This window comes from Gadus morhua, chromosome 9, assembly GCF_902167405.1.
Source record: "Gadus morhua chromosome 9, gadMor3.0, whole genome shotgun sequence".
Classification (NCBI taxonomy): Eukaryota; Metazoa; Chordata; class Actinopteri; order Gadiformes; family Gadidae; genus Gadus; species Gadus morhua.
This window is the reverse complement of record NC_044056.1, coordinates 6,388,540-6,411,978: the sequence shown is the minus strand read 5'-3', so window position 1 is coordinate 6,411,978 and position 23,439 is coordinate 6,388,540. Positions and strand designations below refer to the sequence as shown.

Sequence of the window (23,439 nt, the reverse complement as noted above, 5' to 3'; positions counted from 1 at the left end):
CTCTCTCTCTCTCTCTCTCTCTCTCTCTCTCTCTCTCTCTCTCTCTCTCTCTCTCTCTCTCTCTCTCTCTCTCTCTCTCTCTCTCTCATGGTGAGGAGGAGAGAAGAAGTGGGACGGAGTCGAGGTTATGGATGATCGCATTTACCCTTACTGAAAAAAGTAAAAGGTTCCACTTTCAACCACACGATATTTGTATTTGTTTGCCACGGACGCTGAATGAGTGAACGATGATCGAGTCCTGTCCAGGAGACCACGGGAGTCTCAAACAATATCAGAATGTTTGTTTTTCAAGCCTCTAAGAGTAACCCCATGCTCCAAGGGCCAATGCAGTCCTCTACTTGTGCTCCAGCGTCCCTAGGTGCCCTGCCTCCCAGTGTGTGTGTGTGTCTGTGTGTGTGTGTGTGTGTGTGGATGGCGGGATGGGTTGAGGGGAGTGGAGGGCTGGGTTGGGTGCCGGTCAGAGATAGGAACCACACACACACTACAGACTGAGCAGCTTCTTCACGGCCTCTCTGTAGCGGAGTGTGGCTCCCTCGCTCTCCCCCTCGTTCTTCAGTCGGGTGACTGAGTCCCGGTACTGCTGTACCTCGGGCCGGGCCAGCAGCACCTCCCTTGGGGGCGCCTCGCCCTCACCCACACCCTCGCCCACGCCCTCCCCCGGGACGGGCGTGGCCATGCGGGCCAGCGTGTCCAGGACGTTCTGCTGCGAGGCGCTGTCCTCCCAGATGTACTCGCGGCGGTCCGCCCTCGTCATCTCAGACTCCCACGCCTCCGTTTTCTGAGACCATGGGATAAGAGAAGATTAAGTGAAGATAAGTGAATGTTGGACATAATCCCATGATGGATTATGTATTCAATTTTAAATCGCATGGCTCGATACATTTACTGCATCTATGGATCTCCTGTGCACACACCTGCCCATTTTTGGGCACGGATTGGATTTCCCTGAACCTTTAATGATTTCATGAACACTTCCAATTTCCAGTTCCAACATGTTTGTAGTTTATTGGGTTGTGTTGGCCGGTCCAGTGCTAGACAGTGAATAGTATCACTTGGTCACCAGTTACAACCCAGAATAATGTCAAGATACCTGATGATTACTAGGACTAAAACCTTTTCTTTAGGAGCCTCCTTTCAGGAAGTACAACATTGTCAGCATTGAACTTAAGAGGGGGTTTCTCACTAGTCGGCGGACTAAGAATGCTCACTTATTATTTCTCATTGGGCCTTGAAGATTCCAACATATTTTGGTGGAGTCCAAGCGATCCACATGATCGCTATGGGAACCCGAGGGAGAAACCTGTTGGCCACCCCATGGCCGTCGCTCATCCCAGTCTTTTGAAGCTTCCCTCAGACAGATGGTGTTTCTCCGCACTACCATTGCACCCCGCGCCCCTATCTGCCATCACAATCTGCGGGTACAACAATAGTCCCCACTGTTGAGCGGCTTAAAGCTCCGGCCTGATCCGTCTTGCTCTCCAGGGCCCTGATGGATGCTAATGGCCCTCATCACGGCTTTACATGTCTAATCCATATGGTGTTCATGTGTGGACGTCCCAGACCAGGTCGGGCTGTTGTAACCTCTACCGTCTTTACTGGAGACAATGGAGCCAGACACCCAATCCATACCTCAATCATAGTAATAGCATGCATCAGAATTCCCTGTAAATCACTTTGGATAATAGCGTCTGCTAAAATGACTTATTAATTTAAGACTTAATAATAGTGAATAGTCGACTCCATACCGGTGACATTGGGCCAACCAACCTGAAAGCATAGCTTCACTAATGGAATGAAAAGTAACGGCCAATGATTACCTCCATGCACTCTCAATGGGAGGGTAACGAGGAACTGCATAAACGGCATTCAATTCCCTACAAAAACGTTCTTGCCAGTCTGGGCTAAATTCTACAAGCACAAGTCAATAATAATGAAGTGCTGACAGGCCTGGCACCGGCCTCCGAACCCGCACGGCAAACTGACTGGCGACAGACAGCCACCTGCTTTCTCCATTATTAAAAACGAGCATGCGCTGTGTCCACATTCCTGCCGTTATGTCTCACTCTGCTCACTCCTCCTGATTCACATTTTGAATGTGTGGGCGTAAAAGCAAACCCCCTGGAGAACCCTAACCCGGCCCACTCGGGTCAGATGCCCAACCTCCCGACCACCTGATTGACGGAAGGCCCGGATAAGCACATAGTGGAATCAGCAAAGCACGTTTTTCTCTCACCTTCCCGGTGTGTCCGCCTGTCCTTGAGTAGGTATAGAAAAAAAATAAAAAAAGCAAGAGTAAACCGTAGCTACTGACAATGGTCCTCTTTGTGGTCTAGCGTTTCAGCCTCAACAGTGCAGCACTCTGCAGCCTTTCACAGGCCTGTCGGCCGCCACTGTGCCTTCCGTTGTGCGTCTTAAAGGGCATCGGACGGTGCTCGGCTTCCCGGCAAATGGCCTCTTTGCAGGGGACTAAAACATGACCAGAAGAGCTCCAGAAGGCAGCAGTCGGAACAACAGGCAGGGGGGGGGGGGGGGTAGAGGGGTCCTTGGTGGCGGGTTTCCATGGAGTGGCGTTGGCTGGCTGAATGTGAATGGGTGTCAACATCTGATAGGGGGATCCCGGGTGTTTTTGGTACTCTGTGTGGAAATGTCATGAGTCCAAGTACAATACTGCCCAACTCGTGATACATCCTGATGGGATTACACATGGGCAGACATTTCAACCATCTTCACAGGCATATTCTGCCTATTTAATGTTGGCCGTCTACTGTTGCTACAAATTACTCATTAAGGAGACGATTTTATCTAAAGCGGCTTGGGATTTATATTAGAGGTTTGGCTAGTGGTCATACACACCCCTAAACACTAGTCCATCCTGACAATAATATTTTAACTCTGCATGCCTGCATAACACAACCTTATGATTTTTAAGGGGGAATTGTTCATGTGAAACTGAAGATAGCTCTTTGTATGACTTGCTGGGGGGGTCCGCAACGGCCCTGCCAGGAATGTTTTCCCAAACCATTAGTGGAAACCTCTAGATCAGGGGTCACGGACCGTTTTTAACCTGAGAGCTACTTCATGGGTACTGAGTCATACGAAGGGCACCCAGTTTGATACACTCGTCTTCTGAAATAACAAATTTGCCTTTAGTTCTATATTATTATTAATGACTAATGATACTCATCTATGTGAAGACACTGATTATGTACATTTATTTATTTATTTATTTATATAAATAAATAAATAAATAAATGATTTCTCACAATAATTATTATATAATATATTATTATGACTTAAAAAAGGTGGGAAAGAGTTGTTGAAGAATGAGTTGTGCTACGTTTAGAACAGGCCGCCGTGCGCCTCACATGGTCCTTGCGAGCACCCTGGTGCCCGTGAGCGCTGTGTTGGTGACCCCTGCTCTAGATAGACGTCTAGATCTAGTGTAGATTCAACATCAGGAGGAGGGTGATCTGGGCATGGATAATCACGGTCGTTGTTGATCCCAGTGTGCCCTGGTTAGCCCTGATCAGGTCTGAGGCAGGGGTTGGGAGAGATTTTGGATGGTGTTGTTTTTGCACAGATTTGAAGGAAAACCGTGCTCCGCAGTCCTGTTATGCGATTATTTTCAAGGCCTAAGTCAGAGATACCAACACCAAATGTACCAGGTATTGGAGAGCCTCCAGCAGATTAACGGCTGTGTTGGCAATGCACCACTGTTCGCAGAAGGACCTAGTTTAAGAACACTCTCATGGACCTTACCCATGCTTCATGGTAGAGAACGGTCAGCAGGTACATGGCATAGTCGGTATTCTGCTGTTTCAACGGGCAGCTGGAGAAGAAAGAAGGAGCAATGACAAAAATGACATTGCTGCATTTTATGATTTATCGATGGGCTTCGGTCTTCGCACACACACACACACACACACACACACACACACACACACACACACACACACACACACACACACACACACACACACACACACACACACACACACACACACACACACACACACACACACACACTTTACCTGTCTGTTGTGATGGTCAGGATGTCTGTGTCTTTACAGTATCTGTCCCCAAGAAGTTTGAGCATCTTCTCCCGTGCATGTTCGTCCAAGTTCAGACTGGAAAGCCTGACCTGGAAGGAAAAGTATGATATTATAGAACCGTACAAGTACAAAAAGAAAGCATGTAATGATTTTCCATAAACAGCGTGCGATGCATAGTGGGTGCATTCAAGCAGACCTTTGATTGTAAAGTAATCCTTTAAGAATTGTCAATCCATTTGATGTATATTTGTATATCAGGCTTTGCGGGTTAAAATCCCTTTACTTCTCAGAGATGAAAAAACTACATCAGATCAGTTCCTAGTGAAGAGAATAGATTGAAACCACAAGATTAAAATGTTTGAATGCTTGTTTCATTGTGTTTCATTTATCTAAACAGCATACATCTAGGAATAATCCGAAATAGTTTGGAAATAGTTCATTAAGGTTTGAATTTCACAAAGCATGTGCAACTGCAGTCATTCAATTTGTTATATTAGTGGTCCATCCAACCACGTCAAAATATGTATATGGGCATTTATTGAGCCCCTAGTGGTCAAGGTTTTATTCATTTTGCACACATGCTCCTCCGAAAGATTCACAACCAACCCAAGAAAAATCGGAATACAATTAACAGCATCAGTCTACTCTATTGGTAAGTCAAACGGTACAAGTACATACTAAATCGTACTGAATCGGAAATTTCCCCGCAAATATAAGCCTATATCATATCCATAAACGTATCCCAAAACCAAATAAGCATCACACGCATAAAGAAGCACACCATTCAAGGGGAGGTCAATCTATTTTGGTTGGAAGTCAAGCCCCTGCTGGACACTGGGGATTATTTACTCTACAATCTTTCCTTGATTCCGTTTAATCCACAGGGATTTATGTCTGAATAACTCCTACCTACAAACATCTGAATTAATGCAGAGAATAAGTGGACCAGATGGTTTGTGATTAGTGCAGGATATCTTTTATGTTTATATAAATAGGCCATTGAGAAGATTGTTCATGCAGGCTCATGCTAGAGTGAGATGAAAGCCCCTAACAATATAACAAATCAAAAATTCAACATAGATAATATTTGTTCTAAGCGATTAAAAGCGAATTGGATATAGTGTCCATGTGGAAACATAATAACCTCAGACATTGTAATGATAACATAATAAAAAATTAATCGAGCAATTTAAAAAAACTTTGAAGCGGGTAATCTTTTTGGGACCAGAACACACTTGCACAAGCTTAGAGACATCGCAGCTGTCCAAGCAGACTGCCTGATAAAAAGGTCACAGAGACATAATGTTGGATTGCATTTAGATTCTCCCTCAAAATCCCTGTACCCATTTTCATACATTCTTTCTCGACTCCTATTGGTCCAGTTCTGGGCTCACATCAGGGGGGGGGGGGGAGGGTTGTGCCAGACGTAGCAAAGGATAAAGACAATGTATTGTCTATGTATCCATCCATAGCTAGGATTACGCAACCAATGACAGTGGGCTTGTTTCATGTATATTCTGTAATACTCTACTAATATACAATAAGCACTCAAGTTGAGACCAACAATAGTACAGAAAGCTCCTATTCTTAAACCCACAAATGGACTAAGCAAAGATAGTGGGACATTTTACATGCAGGATTATGATATTCCGTCCTGTGCTCCTCCAAAAATGATCCTCAATTTATCATAGGCTGATGTATTTCCAACCTCCCACAGAGAGATTTTTGATTTCCATCATGAAATTGATCCGTAAATGATGGTGTTTTTAAGTCGATTGGTGGAGAAAGGCAGGGGGGAGGAGCTCACCCGGAGAGTGACGACCCGGGCGGCGGGGTTCCTGACGGAGGGCCCGGCCGAGACGTAGTCCGTGGTCTCTATCTGGATGGGGAGGTGCTTGTCCAGGTCGCCATCGGAGTCCAGGCCAGCGGGCCACTCGGTGCAGAACGCTGATGGAAGGAAACTAAATGTCAGCCGATTTCCCCTCGGGATGAATGCAGTGCCCATCTGATCTAATAAGTAAACAGGGAAACACTTGTATAGGGAAAAACACGCTTTGCAAGGAGGCTTACGTTTCAAGGCTTCACAGTGCTTCTTAATGGCTGCCGGTGTCAAGTGCAGGAAGTTTGGTATCTAAACAGAAGAATAAGAAGGGGGGAACCCATTGTTAGTTAAACAAATAAACATCTGTGAAACGCATCGTTGATATATTGGTTGACTATTTCTACATGACAATGTTTCTATCGACATGCATGTCTCAGCAAAACTTACTTCTACCCAACACATTTCCTCATGTATTTTTTATGACTTAGTAGCACTTTTATATATTTGTTATTATATTACAATATTATTTATTAATTTATAATGAGTAACAAAGCTGATACTTCTAGCTATCAGTTCTACCATTCACTTCACAGTTGCATAGGAATTCCCACAAGATACATAGATAAGCACAGAAGAAAAAAATCATATGGGCTTAAATAAGGATGCAAAGCACTTTAAGTAATCTTTTAAGCCCTGCGGGGCAGAGGGAGAAAATGAAATCTCAAATGTTTTGCCTGGCCCCCCTCCTTTCATGCTGTCGCTACCCAAGGAAGGTACAACCTCCGCGGGACCCGAGGTCAAATAGCACAGCTGCTCCAGAAACACACAGAGACTGGGCCACATCGAGGGACAGGTGATGGCACAACGACACTCGACAATCAAATTAACTACAAACATGGTGGAGTTGAACTTGGAAGTGATCATAGAGAAATCTGAGAGAACAGAGAAGGAGGACAACCATCTGCAGGTTTGCTTTCAAGCACAACTGAATACAGATATGTAATTCAGCTGATGTATAATTAATGAATTGATGTATAATGTAACCAAGTTGATGTATTAAAGCTATACTGTACGATGTGAGAGAGCTAGCATGATTTGAAATTAGCTTCTCTTCGGAGTTCCGTTTAACTCCTCCCCCACCCTTCAGGACTCCCTGCCCCAACCCCTCGACACAGAGCCGTGCACGAGCGCTGCTGCTGCTTACGGGTTACTTCAACGGCAACCATTGCGTCACTTTTCAGGCCATTCAACTCCCTCAGCTGTCGCCATCGCTGAAAAGCGAATCCAATATTTATTCTCGTTTTTCCTCGAGCATTCTCCAACTTTTTTTTTGTTGCTGCCTTTTCATTTTCTGTCTTTCTTTTTCTTGCCTTTTTAAAAAGGATGAACCGGGGCAAGTAACGGTGGCAACTTCTGTTTTTTTTCTTCCATCGTGTTAACGTTGTAGGCTCACTAGGTCTAGTCCACTGTAGGGCTGCACGATATGGGAAAAATATGATATCCCGATATTTTTGGGCTGAATGGCGATATACGATATATATCTCGATATTTTCTATAGAGTGGGTTAGATGTTTTTTTTCTAAGTCAAAAGCCACATGTGAGATGTTGCAAGCACTTTTATTAAAACATAGGTCAGTATGACTGCAACATGTGATTTTGTATCGTTATTTTCAACAGAATTGAATGAACATGTTAAAAAAAAAAGGGGACGTTTTTCACCTTCTTCACAAAATAATCACCTATGCAAAACATTATAAAGCTGTAGGTTACACACATTAGCTACCAATAAGAGCATTGGCTTTGTCGCATTGTCCTGTGTACTACGGTGAGGGTTTCAGTGCGCCGTAACTTTAATCCCCCGCCCCCTACCCTCTCCGTTCCATTTTGGGAACATGTTTGGTTTCATTTCGCTTGTTTCGTATATTTTAATTAATTAATTAAGAGCGTCACCAGAGGGCGCCCCCAACACATTTGCCGAGCGCCGGCCCTGGTTTCGGGCAAACTGTCGCGGCCGGTGATGCAGCAGCACAGCCACGGGGTATTACGCATTCATTATACTGCACTTTGTACCGCTGCTGTAAATGGTGGAACAGATTTGTCGTGCTTCCACTTTTAGTCGCAACGGTTTTGCTACACTCTCTACAGATGACCTGCAGCTGCTGCTCATCTGTTTTTTTTTAAACCCGAACTATTTCCACATTATGGAGCCGTTGTTTCTCCTCTTTGAAACAATTTCGTCTACCGCCGCTGTCTCGTTTTCTTTACGGGTATAATCCATGCTTGTTGTGTTGTGAGGGGGCGGCGGGGGCGGGAATGAGGCGTCTTTGCACACGGCACGTTCGGAAAGGCAGAGTGGGAGGGGTCGCGCTCACAGTCTCCAAGGCAAGCGCTGTAGACGCTTGAGGGGGAAACTGACCATTTTAACGCATATCGATATAAACGATATTGTCAAATCTTGTATCCCCGTGGAAATTATATCGATATATCGTACATAGCCGATATATCCTGCAGCCCTAGTCCACTGTCATGAACTACTATGACAACAACGCTTTCTTTGCCCTCCGTGAACGCGCTCAGGCCGGCTCAGGCTCGTACACAGAGGGGAGAGAACGCGCAGGCTTGTGATTGGTTCTTTATATTCGGGTACAATGTCTCCGATTGGTAAGCATTTTAACAGGTTTATAGCAGATACAGAATTCGTTTTTTTTTCGCTTCTTTTTCATTGCCCATAAGTTATTTATTGCTGTCAGGATGTAAAAACCAATTTCAACAACATATTAAAAAGTGCATATCACTGAAAATCGTACAATATGCCTTTAACTTATCTCAATCCAAATCATATGTCCAGTCATTAAACATTGCGAAGAAACAACATATTAAGCCTCATTGCCGTCTAGACTTTATGCTGAATATTCGATCCAATGTCAGAGTGGATAAAGAGACATATAATCTATAAAGGATTCATAGATTGTGTCTAATCTGAGGATGAGTGAGAAACAGTCATAGAGTTAATCACAAACTACCCTCCTAGAGATGTATCTAAATCCAATGCATACTGCTGGAAACTCTTATCCATGTATACACGAAGGGAATGAGCTGATTACAAAACATCAATAAAGCCTCACAAAGCATGGTCTTGATTTTACAGAATTTGTTACATAATACATCGTCCTTTATAAGCCCCATGTCACCACTTAAGGGATGACCCACTGACCTTTATCAGCTCCAGGTTGCCTCTCTTCTCTGAGGGAACTCCCCCCTTCACCGGGTAGCCCATACGGACAGGCAGGGGGACAGAGCCCGGTCTGAACGACGCTGCAGACGGGTAGACCGCAGACCAGTCCTGCTGGCTGTCCATCTTCTCTGTTCTGGGCTCCCCTGGCTAAACGACACAGGATCACACACACAGACTCAGTACAAGCAGTCGGCATCAAATACGAACTCGTTGTCAGTAAATCTCATAGTCTATATATATACAAATTGTTTTTTGCGAGGTGCACCATTGATTCTGTAATTATCGATGATATAATAACATGGTTTAGGAATTGTACAGATATCTGTCTTACCTCTCGTCTGGGTCGCCTTACAAAAGCTCCTCGACCCCCTCGGTCAGGTCCGCCTTGAACAACAAACACACAGTATTTACACTTGGAGGAAATGACAGATTAACTGTAATGAAGTTAGAGCTTGTATTACATAGTAAGACAGAAGACATGACAGCACAGGGACCAGGCACCAGGATGCGAGGCGGAGGTTAGGAGACATGACATCATTAAAAATAATCTTTCATCAAACGTCACCTTTATTTCCAGTAAAATTTGATGTAGACAGTGCCGTGGCATATGTCGCCCTGTTTAATGATGCATATTGTCCAAAACCAGGGCCATTTATTCGACCTAGGGACAGGCATATCTTGGTAGTGTGAGCCGCCATGTTTTTCCAATGATAACGGTAAGCGAAGAGGTCCAAAACTCAAACTTTTTGTTTAGATTAGGAAGCGCCCTCTCCAGGTACGGACGGGAACTGCGATATTTGAACAGGTGATAGAACAGACTGATGGACTACCCGATGAAGTCCTGACTTTCATTTATATTGTACGACGTAAACCACCAAAAATACAAGGTAAATTCTACCCAAACAATCGAATTAAATAGAAATACCGACTATCCATATTTGCCTTAGTGATGTCCTAATATAGTGTAAAGCATTATATTGTAGAATATGATGTATGGTATCGTCCCTGAATTGATTCCGACGGTGTAGCTGTCACCTTTAAATATTATATCAAACAGGTGTCAATTGAAAAACAGGGTCTCGATCGAAGCATGGCGTGCAGCAGCCTCGCAGATCATCGCTCTATGCAACACATGTCAGCGGTGCACAGTTGCAGCGTCGACCTGCAGGCTGGAGAGAGACTCTTCAGAGGAGTACGCTGGGCGGGCTGCACATCATCAAGTCACACGCTGTATCACTTCGTTTCCCGTTCATCTGTATATTTTCTCCGGTTCATAATCGTGTATAATCATATATCTATTCGGATATAGATTGTTGTTGGAGAAACCAAACGTTTACAGATGCGATTTCGTTTAGGCTACTGTAAATAAGAACTTTGTATTTTTTTTTTTAAGAATTCAAGGTAAGTGAGTTCATTTTATGTTGTCTGGCTGATTCCTGCCTACTGTGCAGTTTTAATGCATTGCAATCAGTGAACGCACACGTAACTGATGACATCTGGTGCAGTTACTGGATTCAAGGTTCATGATACGATTTATTTTTCTAAATATTCTACCGTTAATTTTAAATGACGCCTAATTTTATCAATTGGCAAATCTATTTGGCAATTGACGACTGCCAGCTGGCAGGCGTGGATGCAGTATATAGAAAAGTCAGACAATACGCTGTAACCGTATTCCCTCACACGTCTATGCGCTTAAAAGTGTATTGTGTATGTGTTAGTTGTTGAGTTTGGGGGCAGAAACTCTATCTACGGAAAGACAGCGGTCCTGGTGGCCCCTGTCACCAGTCCATCAGCTGAGAACAAATATATGGTGGGCGGCGATAGCTCTAGTTACACATCCTCTGGTCCAAATACTTTTCCATAGTCTGCAACCGTTCTACCACCCCAGCTTTCATGGTTCACGGTAGGCTGTTGCAGCCAGGTCATGTGGTGTGGTGACAGCTGGAAAGGTGTGTATGATGTTATACACACCTTACCAGCCATCACCTCATCACTCTAGTTAGGGTATCGGTCTGTCTGTTTGTCTGTCTGTCTTTCTGTCTGTCTGTCTGTCTTTCTGTCTGTCTGTCTGTCTGTCTGTCTGTCTGTCTGTCTGTCTGTCTGTCTGTCTGTCTGTCTGTCTGTCTGTCTGTCTGTCTGTCTGTCTGTCTGTCTGTCTGTCTGTCTGTCTGTCTGTCTGTCTGTGTCTGTTTCTCGGTCTCTCTTTCTGTTGCAAATCAATTTTTTTTTTCTCTTGCAAATCAATGCTTACCTTCAGTGTGGTAGTGTGGCTGGATTTCAGCAAAATAAGGCAACATTTCCATTCTGTTGCCTTATCTTTCTTCCTGCCACATTATCTGTCCTCATTGTTATTCATATTTGCCATTTGACTTGGAAATCGGTGTTCTGTGACTTGTAAAAGTGCTGATAGATAACCATGGAACCGGATTCAGTTATCTTTCTTGTCATCGGTTGTTTTTTGTAAAGGGATGAGTGGTCCCAATCAGTAAGTAAAACACAATTCAAGGGTACATTATAGTGTTTACATTTGGATCGGTGCACTTGACATTTTCAATGATACGACTCTGGCTTCAGAGACAAGCAGCACAGACCGGCCAGCCGAGTCACTCATGCATAATGTTCCCTTGATCAGGGCCGTCGCAAGGTGGCATCCACACACACTCTTATCACACTGAAGACTTTGTGAACCAGCTATCAGGTGCCGGTATATGCTGTTTGGTCCAATGTAACTCCAACCTACAGCAGACAGAGGCTCAAACACAAGTTTGACTCTTAGCTACTGACTTTTACTATATACCAATTGAGGGTATAGTGCTTGATCGTGAAAGCAACTTTTCACACTTCGGTCAATTCTGGGTTCTGCAACTTCTCAGAAGCACATAAAGAGACACAGAGTCAGAAGAACCCATCCTCCACTTCTGCTTTCATGACATGCGATGGTTCAGGGTTGCCCATAAGTCAGTATTTCCAATTGAGAAACAGGGGTATTTTTAAAGGCTGCAGGATGTACTTGGACCCCAATAAAAATGGGATCCTTTTTGTTTCAAAATTGGTTATAAACCTTATCTATCTGAATAGCACTATAATAAATGAAATTAGTCTGAATAATAGCAGAAAAGTCTGGTGAATCATTCAAATTAACGACACAAATTAAGTCAAGCACAACCTTCTTGTTTCTCAGTTAACTTATTGAAATTTCTTTCCTAAAAGGTTTTGGTGCTGTGAAAAGCGGTACTTTACTGAAAAAGTATTTAAAACAGTGTTTATTGATATAAATAGAACGAGAAACACTGCCAAAGTTCACAACCCTGCATCGGGGAGGAAGCTAATCTTTAACCACAGGCTGCAGTGCTCCTTACAGGTCTTGTTTAACCTGTGACACACAGAATGGCATAACCATAACCCCTGAAAATGTAGTCATTATCAATTAACGTGCAGTATATATATTATAACACATCTAATGTTTTTTTTAGATAATTTATATGTTGCTTATTTTGTCATTGATTAATGATGATTGATGTAATATGATGTGTTATCTTTCAATACATAAAAGTTGCGATAGGCAGCATAGTTGTATTGGCTGTCAAGTATGTTAAAAGCAGGCGGAACTGCTTGGCCCCTTTGCGTCTCCAGTGAGCAACAATGCATGATAGCGCCTCAAGGCCGGCTCACTTAGCGTTCAGTTAGTTACACCCTCTTCGGTAAGTCGATCCTCGCAAATACATGCAGGGGCTCACTGCTGGTCATGCTATCTTAATGATTCATCTCACTTCTTCCACTGCAGGTCTGGTGAACACACTCACCTACACTCACAGACACCTGTAATCGAGCAAAGAGCCTCGACGTCCCCACCATGACCTAGCCACCACAAACCACCACTCTCCTTCCTCAAATGAGCAACGAACGCCCCACGCCACTCCACGTCGCCCGCTGAACCGTTTCCCTGATCCGGACCGCCCCTGCTGGACCACCATGGGGGAGAGGCGAGGGCACTCCTTCCACGTGAAGTGCCACATACAGAAGGACTACGGCAGCCGTCTGTCTCGCTCCCTGAAGGCCCGCTGGCCCAACGGCTACGCCAACACCAGCCTCGGCGCCAACCAAGGCTTGGACGAAGAGGTCGAGCGAGCAGAGTCCAGCGCGACAACCACCTCTGGAGTCACAGCTGCTGCCACGCCTTCTACGACCACACCCTCTTTCTCCCTCACCCCGGCCAGGGCGTCTTCAGGGGCCGGCGCTGAAACGAGCCGCTACGCTCCAGTTTCCCTGGAAATGGACCCCTGCGAGGTGAATAATGGATCAGGCGTCCCGAGCCACCCGCCGCCGTACACAAAGGATCCGGCGCTGCAGATCACGCCGGGACGCCCCTCCGTCTCGGGGCCGCCACCACTGCCCCGGTCCAGCTGGATGCACCACCACCACCACCACCACAAGAGCTTCCAGAGTCCGTATGCCAAGACCAGCATGCAGGGCGACGTCTACAACTTCCTGGAGAGACCCGCCGGGTTGAAGTGCTTCCTCTACCACTTCCTAGTGTGAGTAGTGCCCTACCACCTCTCTCTGGGTGGGGTCTGATTGGTTGATCCGCACCCGGGATGGGGTTGGTCTCGTGTCATTGGCAGACAAGATTTTATGTAATTGCAGTGGCTGCGGATTCACGTGAGGTTTGAGTACGTTGACACTTTTCTTCTTTTGTAAGGGACAAAAATTCAGTGATATCGTATGGCCATTGCTTGTCAAGTTCTACCGACTTTGAAGCCGGGCTCGAATAGAAGTGCAGGAGGAATCACTGTCTAATGTTGAAATCAAATCCATGCTTATTTTAAGAGTAGAGTGTCTGCATCAAGACCAGGGGAAAGTTGGTTGGTTTGTCTGTGACCAATTCTCTCTCTGTTATTACATCTATTGCTTAACTATAAACAGCTCAGCTACCTCGTACATCATGAAGCTGCTTATCGAGTTCGTCCACTAGCTGTCCGATGCTCACCTCCTGTTTAAAATAAACCTAATTTATGACTTGTATGACCCTATTTGGTGTTCTGGAAATGCATGGTCATCGGGCTATTATATTAATCCTAGTTGGTATAAGTTTGACTTGTGTCAACACATTTTTGTTTATGCTGTATGAAACTCCCTGTTGTGTATTCTGTACTAATATGCGATACACTGTCTGTACAACAGCAGCCTGTGAACACCATTTTTGGTGTGAACAGAGTTTGCAGTGCTGAGAACAGCATGTGAACACAGCAACGAGGCAGAATAGTTACAGCGCAACGTGGGTTTTGACCTTGGAGTTGAGGGATACTTTTTCCAACAATGACGTCACAATTATGACACGCCAAGATAAGACTGCAACAGGCCGGCTTTTCTGATCAGCCCAATCTTCATTAGGGTGACACACACGCTCAAACACACGCACACGCACTGGCACACATGTATACATGCATACAGTATCTTACACTGGATCCACACAACTTTAAACAGACAGAGGTGGAAAATGTTAAATTATCATACATACACATACAGGCCTATACACAAACACAAACAATTTATCCACAAACAATGTACAACTTTATTTGAGGTATTAGTATACTCACATATATAAACACACATTTAATGCATATAATACATGCTATAAGATGTATAGGGAAGATGTTAAGCATTCTGTATGAAATGTTATCTTTCTATGACAGATGGTGAAGCAAAGTTATAGCTACGTCATCTTCAGATGATAGCCAATGGGTTCCAAGATTTTTGCTCTCAACACGGACCCTGAATGCAACCAAAACACGCTCAAACGGGACTTGTCAATAATACTGGGACTGCAAACATGAAGCAGAACCCTTCTGATACCAAAATACACATACCCATACCCTACAGATTCTTAATTCATATGCGGATGTCTGTTTCTAGAGATAATCCTTCGGTATCAGGTGTCAGTAATCGTCTAAAATGCACTGGTTTTGATACCCACTAGCATCCGGGCGGTACATTAATAAATTAATCCCTAGTGCTGTGATGAGACCTGTCTGCAATATGACAGCCAAGAGCGTTAAGCAGAGACTCTGCGGTAGCTAATGGGTTTGGTTTCAAAAGAGCCTGATGTGTATGTCTCGGGCTTCCATTGGCCATCTGTGTTCCTTCCTGATCACAACATCGCCATGTGTGTTTAACACAAACCCTGGCACTGTAACTACACCGTTATGGATAATATGGTGCATGATCACGCGCTTAGATACTCTGTCGTGTATGATCCACACACAGGCCTGATCTTCGTACGCTTTCCCATTCATCTCGGCCTCCAAGATGCAAGCAGATTCACCTCCTATTTTCTGAGTAATTCGAGCACAAGATGATTGCTAAACCAGGATGGAATATCAGTGTTTGTGGTGGTTGTATGATGTGGTGTAATCCACTCTAAGCTGCTCCGTGAGGGATGGGGGTGAGGGTGGTTCTGTTGGCGGCGGCATTAGTAAGCGGCTGATTCTGTTGAAGGCTGCCTCTACACAAGGCTGGTTATAGATCATGGATGAGATGGAGGCCGACGGTCTTGCTGCTGAGCAGCCATGATGCCCAGACATGACATGCAGTGTCATTGGATTAGGGCCTTGTGTTAAAGGCACTGTACGCAATATCAATTTGTTGCTTGTGTTTGAATAGCCCTATATTCCGACCACCAGAACTGTTATCGCTAATCGGTGCCTTTAATCAGGTAACACACTGTATTCTTCTCATTTTAGTACTTTGAAAATGATGATGGATCACTTTTCCTATGATTGCCATGACAACATACCCAAGGAGCCCAAAGTGATGTCTTTCAGTTGTTAACTAGCAAAGTGTCGAGCTGCTAAGAAAAACTAGCATGATTATGACGATTCATAATTTAAGATGGGGGTCAAAAATGACTTCTGTCCTGGTAGTGTCCGTCCACCACGACGCCTCCCCCCATGTTTGAGTGTCTCTCAACACTCGGGTTAATGAACCATGATGTCCGTGGTCGTTTGCTTGTTGAGTTTGTGTGGTATAAAAGCATGTACCAGGTCCCCCCAGTAGGATCCATGGCCTTAGCACTATATATGCATTGCAGTTTGTCTTCTTCCCCATTGCGTAAGGCACCGTGTGATCAGACAACAGCATGGGGTCTTCATCATTTGGTGTGAGCTGTCATCGTTTCACCGTTTCTCTTCGGCCAGTTAGAAACAATGGCTCAGGAAGTTGGGTAGATTTGTCCATGCTTACAGCTGTGATGGATGTGTGGTGTGTGTGTGTGTGTGTGTGTGTGTGTGTGTGTGTGTGTGTGTGTGAGAGTCATTTCACTGCATATTTATGTCTACGTTTGTGATGTCTCTGCATACATAATGCACATTAATTATTCTAAAATGCTAGTCCTTTAACCCTATAAATCATAAGAAGTGATTCTGAACAAGATACAGCGAAACAGAATGTCCACCAACCCCCCCGTGTATTAATCAGCATTTGACATGCCAAGCACAAGTCATTCAAACACACTAGATGAAGCGAAATCACGACAATGCAGTGCTATGGTCATGTATGGCCCAGCTCTCTGCAGCACGTATGTCCTGGGAATGTTTGAGTGATCCAGGGTAGGCCTGGGCAATCCTAGCCCAGGCTGAACATTATTTAGGGTGGCCAACACATCTGGGACCCTGATTATCACAAAGCAGCTGGGGGCTTTGGCTCAGACTGCTGTACTGCGGCACTTCCCGCAGAATCACAGCCAACGGCGTGTGTGAAAGTATATTAGTGTCTCTTCAAATAAGTCTAGTTGCTCCAATATTCATTGTATTATTGATTGGTGATAGTGTATCGATTAGGGTTGCAGCGACATCGATGTTTATAATCTACTATAGGCTGCTACTGATATTGCTGATCATTTCTTGATCATGTCGTTTTGTCATGTAAATACTTCTACTTAGAAGTATTTACATGGCATCCCCGATTACATGGCATCCCCAACTTTCAGTTGTTAAAAAAAAAATGCTTCCTAATGTCATAGCACACACAATTCCAATCGGCTGATGTATTGCTGCATCTCTAATATTGATTGGTAAGCCTAACTTGTTGTTCAGTTTCGATAAAAGTTTCTGCTAAATGGCTAAATGTATGTTTTCATAAAGTTATAAAGAAATGTCTTCCTGGGGCACGCTACAGCATGGCGGCTTCTGTCTCTCTCTTTTGTTTCGAGACAGGGTGTCTCCTTGTAATCCTTCCTATCCATGACATTGCATAATTTCCTCAAATAAGCATGTCATCATGGATGTTGGATCATTATCAAAGCAGGGTTTTCCAAACATTGGCTGCAGTGCCACATTCCTTGTATGGGTTAACCTACTTGGCAGTAAGTCACATTCGCATTCAGAATCTGAAATACATCTCAATGTATTTTTGGAGATTAGGCGTGGGAATACTTGTGGCCATGGACCGGGGGGAAACGGCACATAATAAATGTGACACATTTGCAAGTGAAAAAAGGAATTAATGCCAGACAAAGCATAAGGCAGGTCTGATGGGATGGTCGTGGTTTACTTTCTGGTGTAGAAGGGACACACGCTTGCCAGCTGTGTGTGTGCCCGTTGTCAGGCATTAGCTATGTGACGGCGGCGGCAGAAAACAAGTTATGATATCATTGATAGCATGCAGTGTTAAGCCATCCAGCGTTGTTAGCACCATTGCATCAACATAAACAGAGGTAGTTGTGTTGATTTGGCTTGGCTATGAACGGAATAATGACCATAAATACTTATTGCTTCTTTTAGCAGCATTTGTAGAAGACTTGTATAATATTCTTGTGGACATTTGCTAAAAAAGCACATTTTTTGGTGCAAATCTACAATGGACCTAAGCAAGCCAGCTCCCCTCTGGCGATGCTCAGGTTCTCTGGTGACTGTTTGGATTTGGATGGAAAGGCAGAGCTTAGAAAGAGATATACAAGCTCACTACTTTTATTTAGGTTATAGATTTCCTGCTGATCGCAAATCCCTTCTTCTCCCCATAGGCTGAGTGCATTGCATTTAAATGATTTGAATGGTGATGTAACTGCTGTGTGTGTGTGACCACATCTGTCTGTCTGTCTGTCCGCAACCTCCATCACTAGGATGACGGCTGGGCGTGTGTGCTCTAATCCTCACCGAAGAAAGACGCAGTTGCCTCTGGCTCATTTGTGTGTGTATCTGTGTTTGTAGAACACAGATACCATAAATACCAGCCCATTCTGGAAATACTAAGGGACCTAGGCTACCAATGCAAGCTAATAGTGTTTATTTTTGGAAGCTTAGGGCATGTCCACAACCGTGTTTTCAGTGGGTTAAGGCTGGCTGGGCTCTCCAGCAGAAAATCTAAACAATTAGCAAAGTTCTGCTCCATATCAGCATTGATAGGCAGCCTGGCAGTGTGGCGCAGGAGATGTTTTTTGTACCCTTGAACAATGACTTATCTTATCTCTGAAATATTTGAATCTTGTCTCTTGTAATGTGATTGGTGGATTCAAATAAAGAATTAAATGTGTGTGTGTGTGTGTTTGTGTGTGTGTGTGTGTATGTGTATGTGTGTGTGTGTGTGTGTGTGTGTGTGTGTGTGTGTGTGTGTGTGTGTGTGTGTGTGTTTGTGTATGTGTTTGTGTGCTATTTGTTATAAATGTATATACATTGTTGATGTTGAGCAGTTGTTTGCATGGAGCCAGCCAGTAGCACACTGTTTAACGACCATGCAGGTGTCTATTGGGAGTGCTGTCAATTTAAAACAATACCGGGCCTCAGAGGGAACCAGATCTATATCCAAGCTGCTTTATGATTCTGTATGCCTTTGCTGTAATAGGTGAGAGGTGAGCTGCATGGAAGACACTCGACAATGTGCACTCGCAGAACTGTATATACGTGAGATTATACACGTTGTCCAACGCAAATGTATTGATCATATTCTGTAACAACAACAACAACAACAGGCAATTGCAAAAGTACCTAAATATCTGTTTTATGTATTGATTATACAACGACAGAGGAGACATACACACACACAAACACACACACACACACACACACACACACACACACACACACACACACACACACACACACACACACACACACACACACACACACACACACACACACACACACACACACACACACACACACACACACATGCATGGCTGTTGCTACATCTGAGCTTAATCCCTTTGCTTCAGGGCGAAGTCGGGCCAAAGACCCCTGGACCAGGCTAGCCTCAACCAGGGGAGGTTGGGGAGGGTCTCCAGTGTGAATCAATGAATGGTGGGCTGACTTCCTTGCGTCTTCTCTCCCCCTGCTGCAGGTTTGTCATGGTGCTGGTGTGTCTGGTCTTCAGCGTGCTGTCCACCATTGAGCAGTATGCAGAGTTCGCCACCGGGACGCTCTTTTGGATGGTGAGTGAACGCATTTCATAGGGGAATGTAAAACGTTCAATACACAAGTTCAGCTCCTACAGGTGTCGTGCAGAAATCACGATTATGATGATGAAAAATGTACGTCCGTAAGAATGTCCAGCTGTATCCCTGAAAAGGCCAAAAGGTGAGCCTACCCCATTCCCCTCCAAAAACATAAAAAATATATAATGCCACCATTAAAGGTATGTTCACAAAAATGTATGTATAAGTAACAATAAATACACCAGAAGATCGCAAGGAACCACTGCCAAAAAGGTTATACAGGACAGCAACTGAAACACAAAGGACTATTGACTCATTTGAAACCATGTTGAAATGTGATAGGACTTTTCAGGCAGAGAGCACATGTCTAAATGTGTGTGAACCCAAGACGCAAGAGTGTATTACATTTACTTTGTATTCAGTTTTACTTAAGACTTGAACCTTTCCCCATGTACTGCAAATGAGACGGCTTAAGTTACGAATGAATTAAGAATGGGAAGCGTTGCCCTGAGTTGTTTAACTGCAGTACCCCTTCGCTTCCACATGATGGCGGTAGAAGATCTTGGCTGGGAGGGGAACGGCCATCTTGACACTTCAACTCAAGACTGATAAGACCTTAGTTGTTTCAGACCCTCAGCAATGTCAGCAATTCTACATACACAGATATCAGAAAAAGCAGCAGAAATGTGCATAATATATTTTCAGTGTGCTTGGGTATCATCTGCACGTTGTTTGTGATGATCGGTTCTATTTTATTTTGTGAACACTGAACCACACAACACCACGCAACAGAGACGGAGGATCCTTTTAATTAACTTCAAGAAAGTTCACGAATGCTAGATGGCACAAAAGATAAGTGCAATATAAGTCTGCGTGTTTCGGGACTCCTGCTAAGTTATGTGATGCTGAATGACGTGGCTCCTCACTGGCTACACCCCTTGACACCAGCTAGTAAATTACCTTCACTGGGCTTATGAGGCTATTAGGGCTGCTAAGTGATGCCATAGATCAAGGCCCTGCCACAGGTACTGAAAATGATGGCCACTTTTTGGATTAACTACAAAAGACTTGTGTCATCCATCTCTCTCGCTCCCATACAGTAGATATAGAATAGTCACTTACACAAACAGTGGCTAACCAATCATGTCGCAACACATTTACAGACCAGACCGACATGCACATGAATGCGCACATACAGACACACAAATCACACACTACTGCACCGGAGTGAGACTACGCATGCACGCGTGTCAGTGCGCACGTGTTACCATGTACGCACGCACACGCACGGACGCACACCTGAACTGCAGGAACACACAGGCACACACGTACACGTACACACACACACACACACACACACACACACACACACACACACACACACACACACACACACACACACACACACACACACACACACACACACATACACACACACACACACACACACACACCCTCTGCGTGAACACTGAGGGCAATCCGAGGACAGGGGTGTACGTTGTGTTCCCTAAACTTTTGGCCAGTGCCCTTTGAGGATCTACTATCAGTTATTCATTTATTTACACCGAGAGGGAGCCCAGAACGCTGTGTGTCTCTCTGTCTCCGGCTCCGGCCCAGCTTCTCCTCTTACACTCTCAATACCCCTTCCCCTCCCCAACCGCGCTCCCTACTTTAATTGCAACGCAGCATCGTTTGGCCAGTGTGTCTATATCTTTGTGTCTAAATAAAAGTTTGCGTGTATTTGTATGGAGCATGTGTGCGTGTGTGCGGTTGTTAACGCTGTTAATGCCGATTTCTCAGAAGCAAGCTTTAATTACATGTGTGTGTGTGTGTGTGTGTGTGTGTTGTTTGAGTTTCGTTATTTGTGGTGGGGGAGTGTGTCTGTGTGTCTGTGGACTTGGTGTGTTTGTTCTTTGTGTGTTTGTTCTTTGTGTGTTTGTTCTTTGTGTGTGTGTGTGTGTGTGTGTGTGTGTGTGTGTGTGTGTGTGTGTGTGTGTGTGTGTGGCGTGATGTCAAAGCCGTGTGTATCATTGGTGAAGCTATACTTAGCAAGTTCAGGGTCAGCTGACGTTCATGAATCACATGAGTCGCTGCTTATTTTGGATGGCAAGCGGGAACTCTGGTCCTTGAGGATATTTGGCTTTGTAGCAGGCTGCCAAAATAAAGCTAGGCAGGCCTGGCAACACACACACGCACACACACACACACACACACACATACACACACACACACACACACACGATCACACATCCATGCACATTCAAGTCTGTTTTCCAGACCCACGCCCTGAATGTCACCCATGTCTTGTGTCACATTATTTCTCAGGTTAAGGTTTCCTTCAGAGCCAAACATCACAGGGGCCGCGGGACCGAGGGATACTATTTGTTTTTCTGAAGGCAACTTTCAAGTCACACAGTGTAAGATATAGCCCCTCCCAGATAGCAGGCGGAGACTTTCTGAATTCAAAAAGCTCCATAACAGTGCTCTGTCCAATCTCACTGGCTGTAGCCTAGCTCAGCTGGCTAGGTGGCGTGAGTGGGAGGGGCTTTGGGAGTAGGATTCTTGTCAACAAAGAGAGAGATACGGGCTGGCCAGCATTTGTTGTTTGTAGAATATATCAGTCATTAGATGTGATTTTATTGATTACTTTATTGAAATCACTATCGATCAGCTTTGACTACAGATATGTCCAGATAAGCTACCAGCTAGTTGAAATGTTGCACATTTCGAATTTAAGGACAGAGACTTATAAGGTCTACAGTTGCATTTAAACACACAGAACTATTTCAAGGGGGGAAGGACAGTGTAGCAATCAGGGTGTTTTGCTCACCACTAAAAGGAACCGGTTCAATCCCCGATGTCTGCGGCTGTCTGACCTGTCGTCCTCCCAGAGTAGCTCCTACATCTGCTCCTTAGTGAGATACTCTGAAATCACTGGAAGTCCCTTTGGGTAAAAGCGCAGACTTGTCTCGCAGGCTTTGCGTGCTTGTTATTTTTTTCGGTTTGCTTTGCTTTGCGCTAAGCCTTGATGTAATCATAGTGTTCCTCTCTCTCTGACCTACGGGTGACCCAGCTCTGCCCCTCACATATGGGCTGGGTCGGCCATCACAGCCTGGTGCTCGTAGGAGTCCTCCAAAACCAGAGGACTCCAACACGGAGTGGAACGAGTGCCAAGAGCAACACTGCATTTCTTTGGTTATGGAATGGGACTGCATAGATAACAGAAACATTAAATGGTACAAACCCCGGTCTGGGGGCGTTGGTTGGAACGAGTCAAAGCCACAATGTCATGATGAAGAATTTTTATGTTGTATTTATCTTGATTAATTATGATGAATAACAAGCCACTCAGCCTTTATTTCTCATAGGAAATGATGCATGGCACTTTCTTTGGATGACTTGGTACATCATACTTTTATCCATAATCCACTTTTCATTGTTGTTTGGTTTATTTGCATTTTCATGCAGTAGCTGTAATTATAGGCCATGATTATAAAAACTGGTTTGTGTGTCTGTGTGTGTGAGTGTGCGTGTGTCACCATAATACATAGCATGCGTATGAGTGTGGGTGTGTGTGTTTGTGGTTGTGTGTCATTGTGTGTTTGTGTGTGTGACATGTATTTGTTTAAGAATCCGTCTTGCATGCGTCTCTGTGTGTTTTGTGTTTTTGTGCGTGTGTTTGTGTTTGTATTTGTATGTGTGTTCGCTTGCGGTTTCATCGGAATCCAATGTGTCATTCAACCCAGCTTGAATTTGGCCCATTTTATTCCAGCCTGATAAGATTAGGGTCACACAAACAGACAGCCGTATCGCAGAAAACAAACAGGCAAAGAAAACCTACCGACATCTGGGTGACCCATTCCACAAGATTATTTTCAGATAATCCTGTCAAACGCCCCCACCC

The 23,439-nt window shown here is 44.5% G+C and overlaps 2 protein-coding genes across 2 annotated transcripts in view; one reads left to right on the top strand and one right to left on the bottom strand.

The window, feature by feature from the left end:
• Nucleotides 1-17: 17 nt before the first annotated feature.
• mrps35 (mitochondrial ribosomal protein S35) lies at nucleotides 18-9,844 on the bottom strand. Its single transcript, XM_030365993.1, has 8 exons — nucleotides 9,675-9,844; nucleotides 9,441-9,493; nucleotides 9,089-9,256; nucleotides 6,123-6,183; nucleotides 5,860-5,999; nucleotides 4,032-4,141; nucleotides 3,760-3,829; nucleotides 18-778 (listed from the first exon to the last, which is right to left on the bottom strand). The coding sequence occupies exons 1-8, from the start codon at nucleotides 9,805-9,807 to the stop codon at nucleotides 482-484; spliced, it is 1,032 nt and encodes a 343-aa protein (XP_030221853.1). The 5' UTR covers nucleotides 9,808-9,844; the 3' UTR covers nucleotides 18-481.
• Nucleotides 9,845-10,277: 433 nt separating this feature from the next.
• The window catches only part of kcnq1.2 (potassium voltage-gated channel, KQT-like subfamily, member 1.2), a 101,544-nt gene continuing 88,382 nt past the window's right edge, over nucleotides 10,278-23,439 (top strand). Inside the window, exons 1-3 of the mRNA XM_030365991.1 lie at nucleotides 10,278-10,510; nucleotides 12,897-13,647; nucleotides 19,442-19,532. Coding sequence (XP_030221851.1) covers nucleotides 13,085-13,647; nucleotides 19,442-19,532 — 654 coding nt within the window. The 5' untranslated portion in view covers nucleotides 10,278-10,510; nucleotides 12,897-13,084. The remainder of the gene's footprint in view (nucleotides 10,511-12,896; nucleotides 13,648-19,441; nucleotides 19,533-23,439) is intronic.

Excerpts from the sequence above, each read along its gene's own strand:
- mrps35 (XM_030365993.1), bottom strand. The coding sequence starts at position 9,807 with ATGGCGGCTCACACTACCAAGATATGCCTGTCCCTAGGTCGAATAAAT. Across the intron at positions 9,257-9,440 it reads TAAGGCGACCCAGACGAGAG|CCAGGGGAGCCCAGAACAGA; the intron begins GTAAGACAGATA and ends TGTGTCGTTTAG. Across the intron at positions 4,142-5,859 it reads CCCGGGTCGTCACTCTCCGG|GTCAGGCTTTCCAGTCTGAA; the intron begins GTGAGCTCCTCC and ends TTTTCCTTCCAG.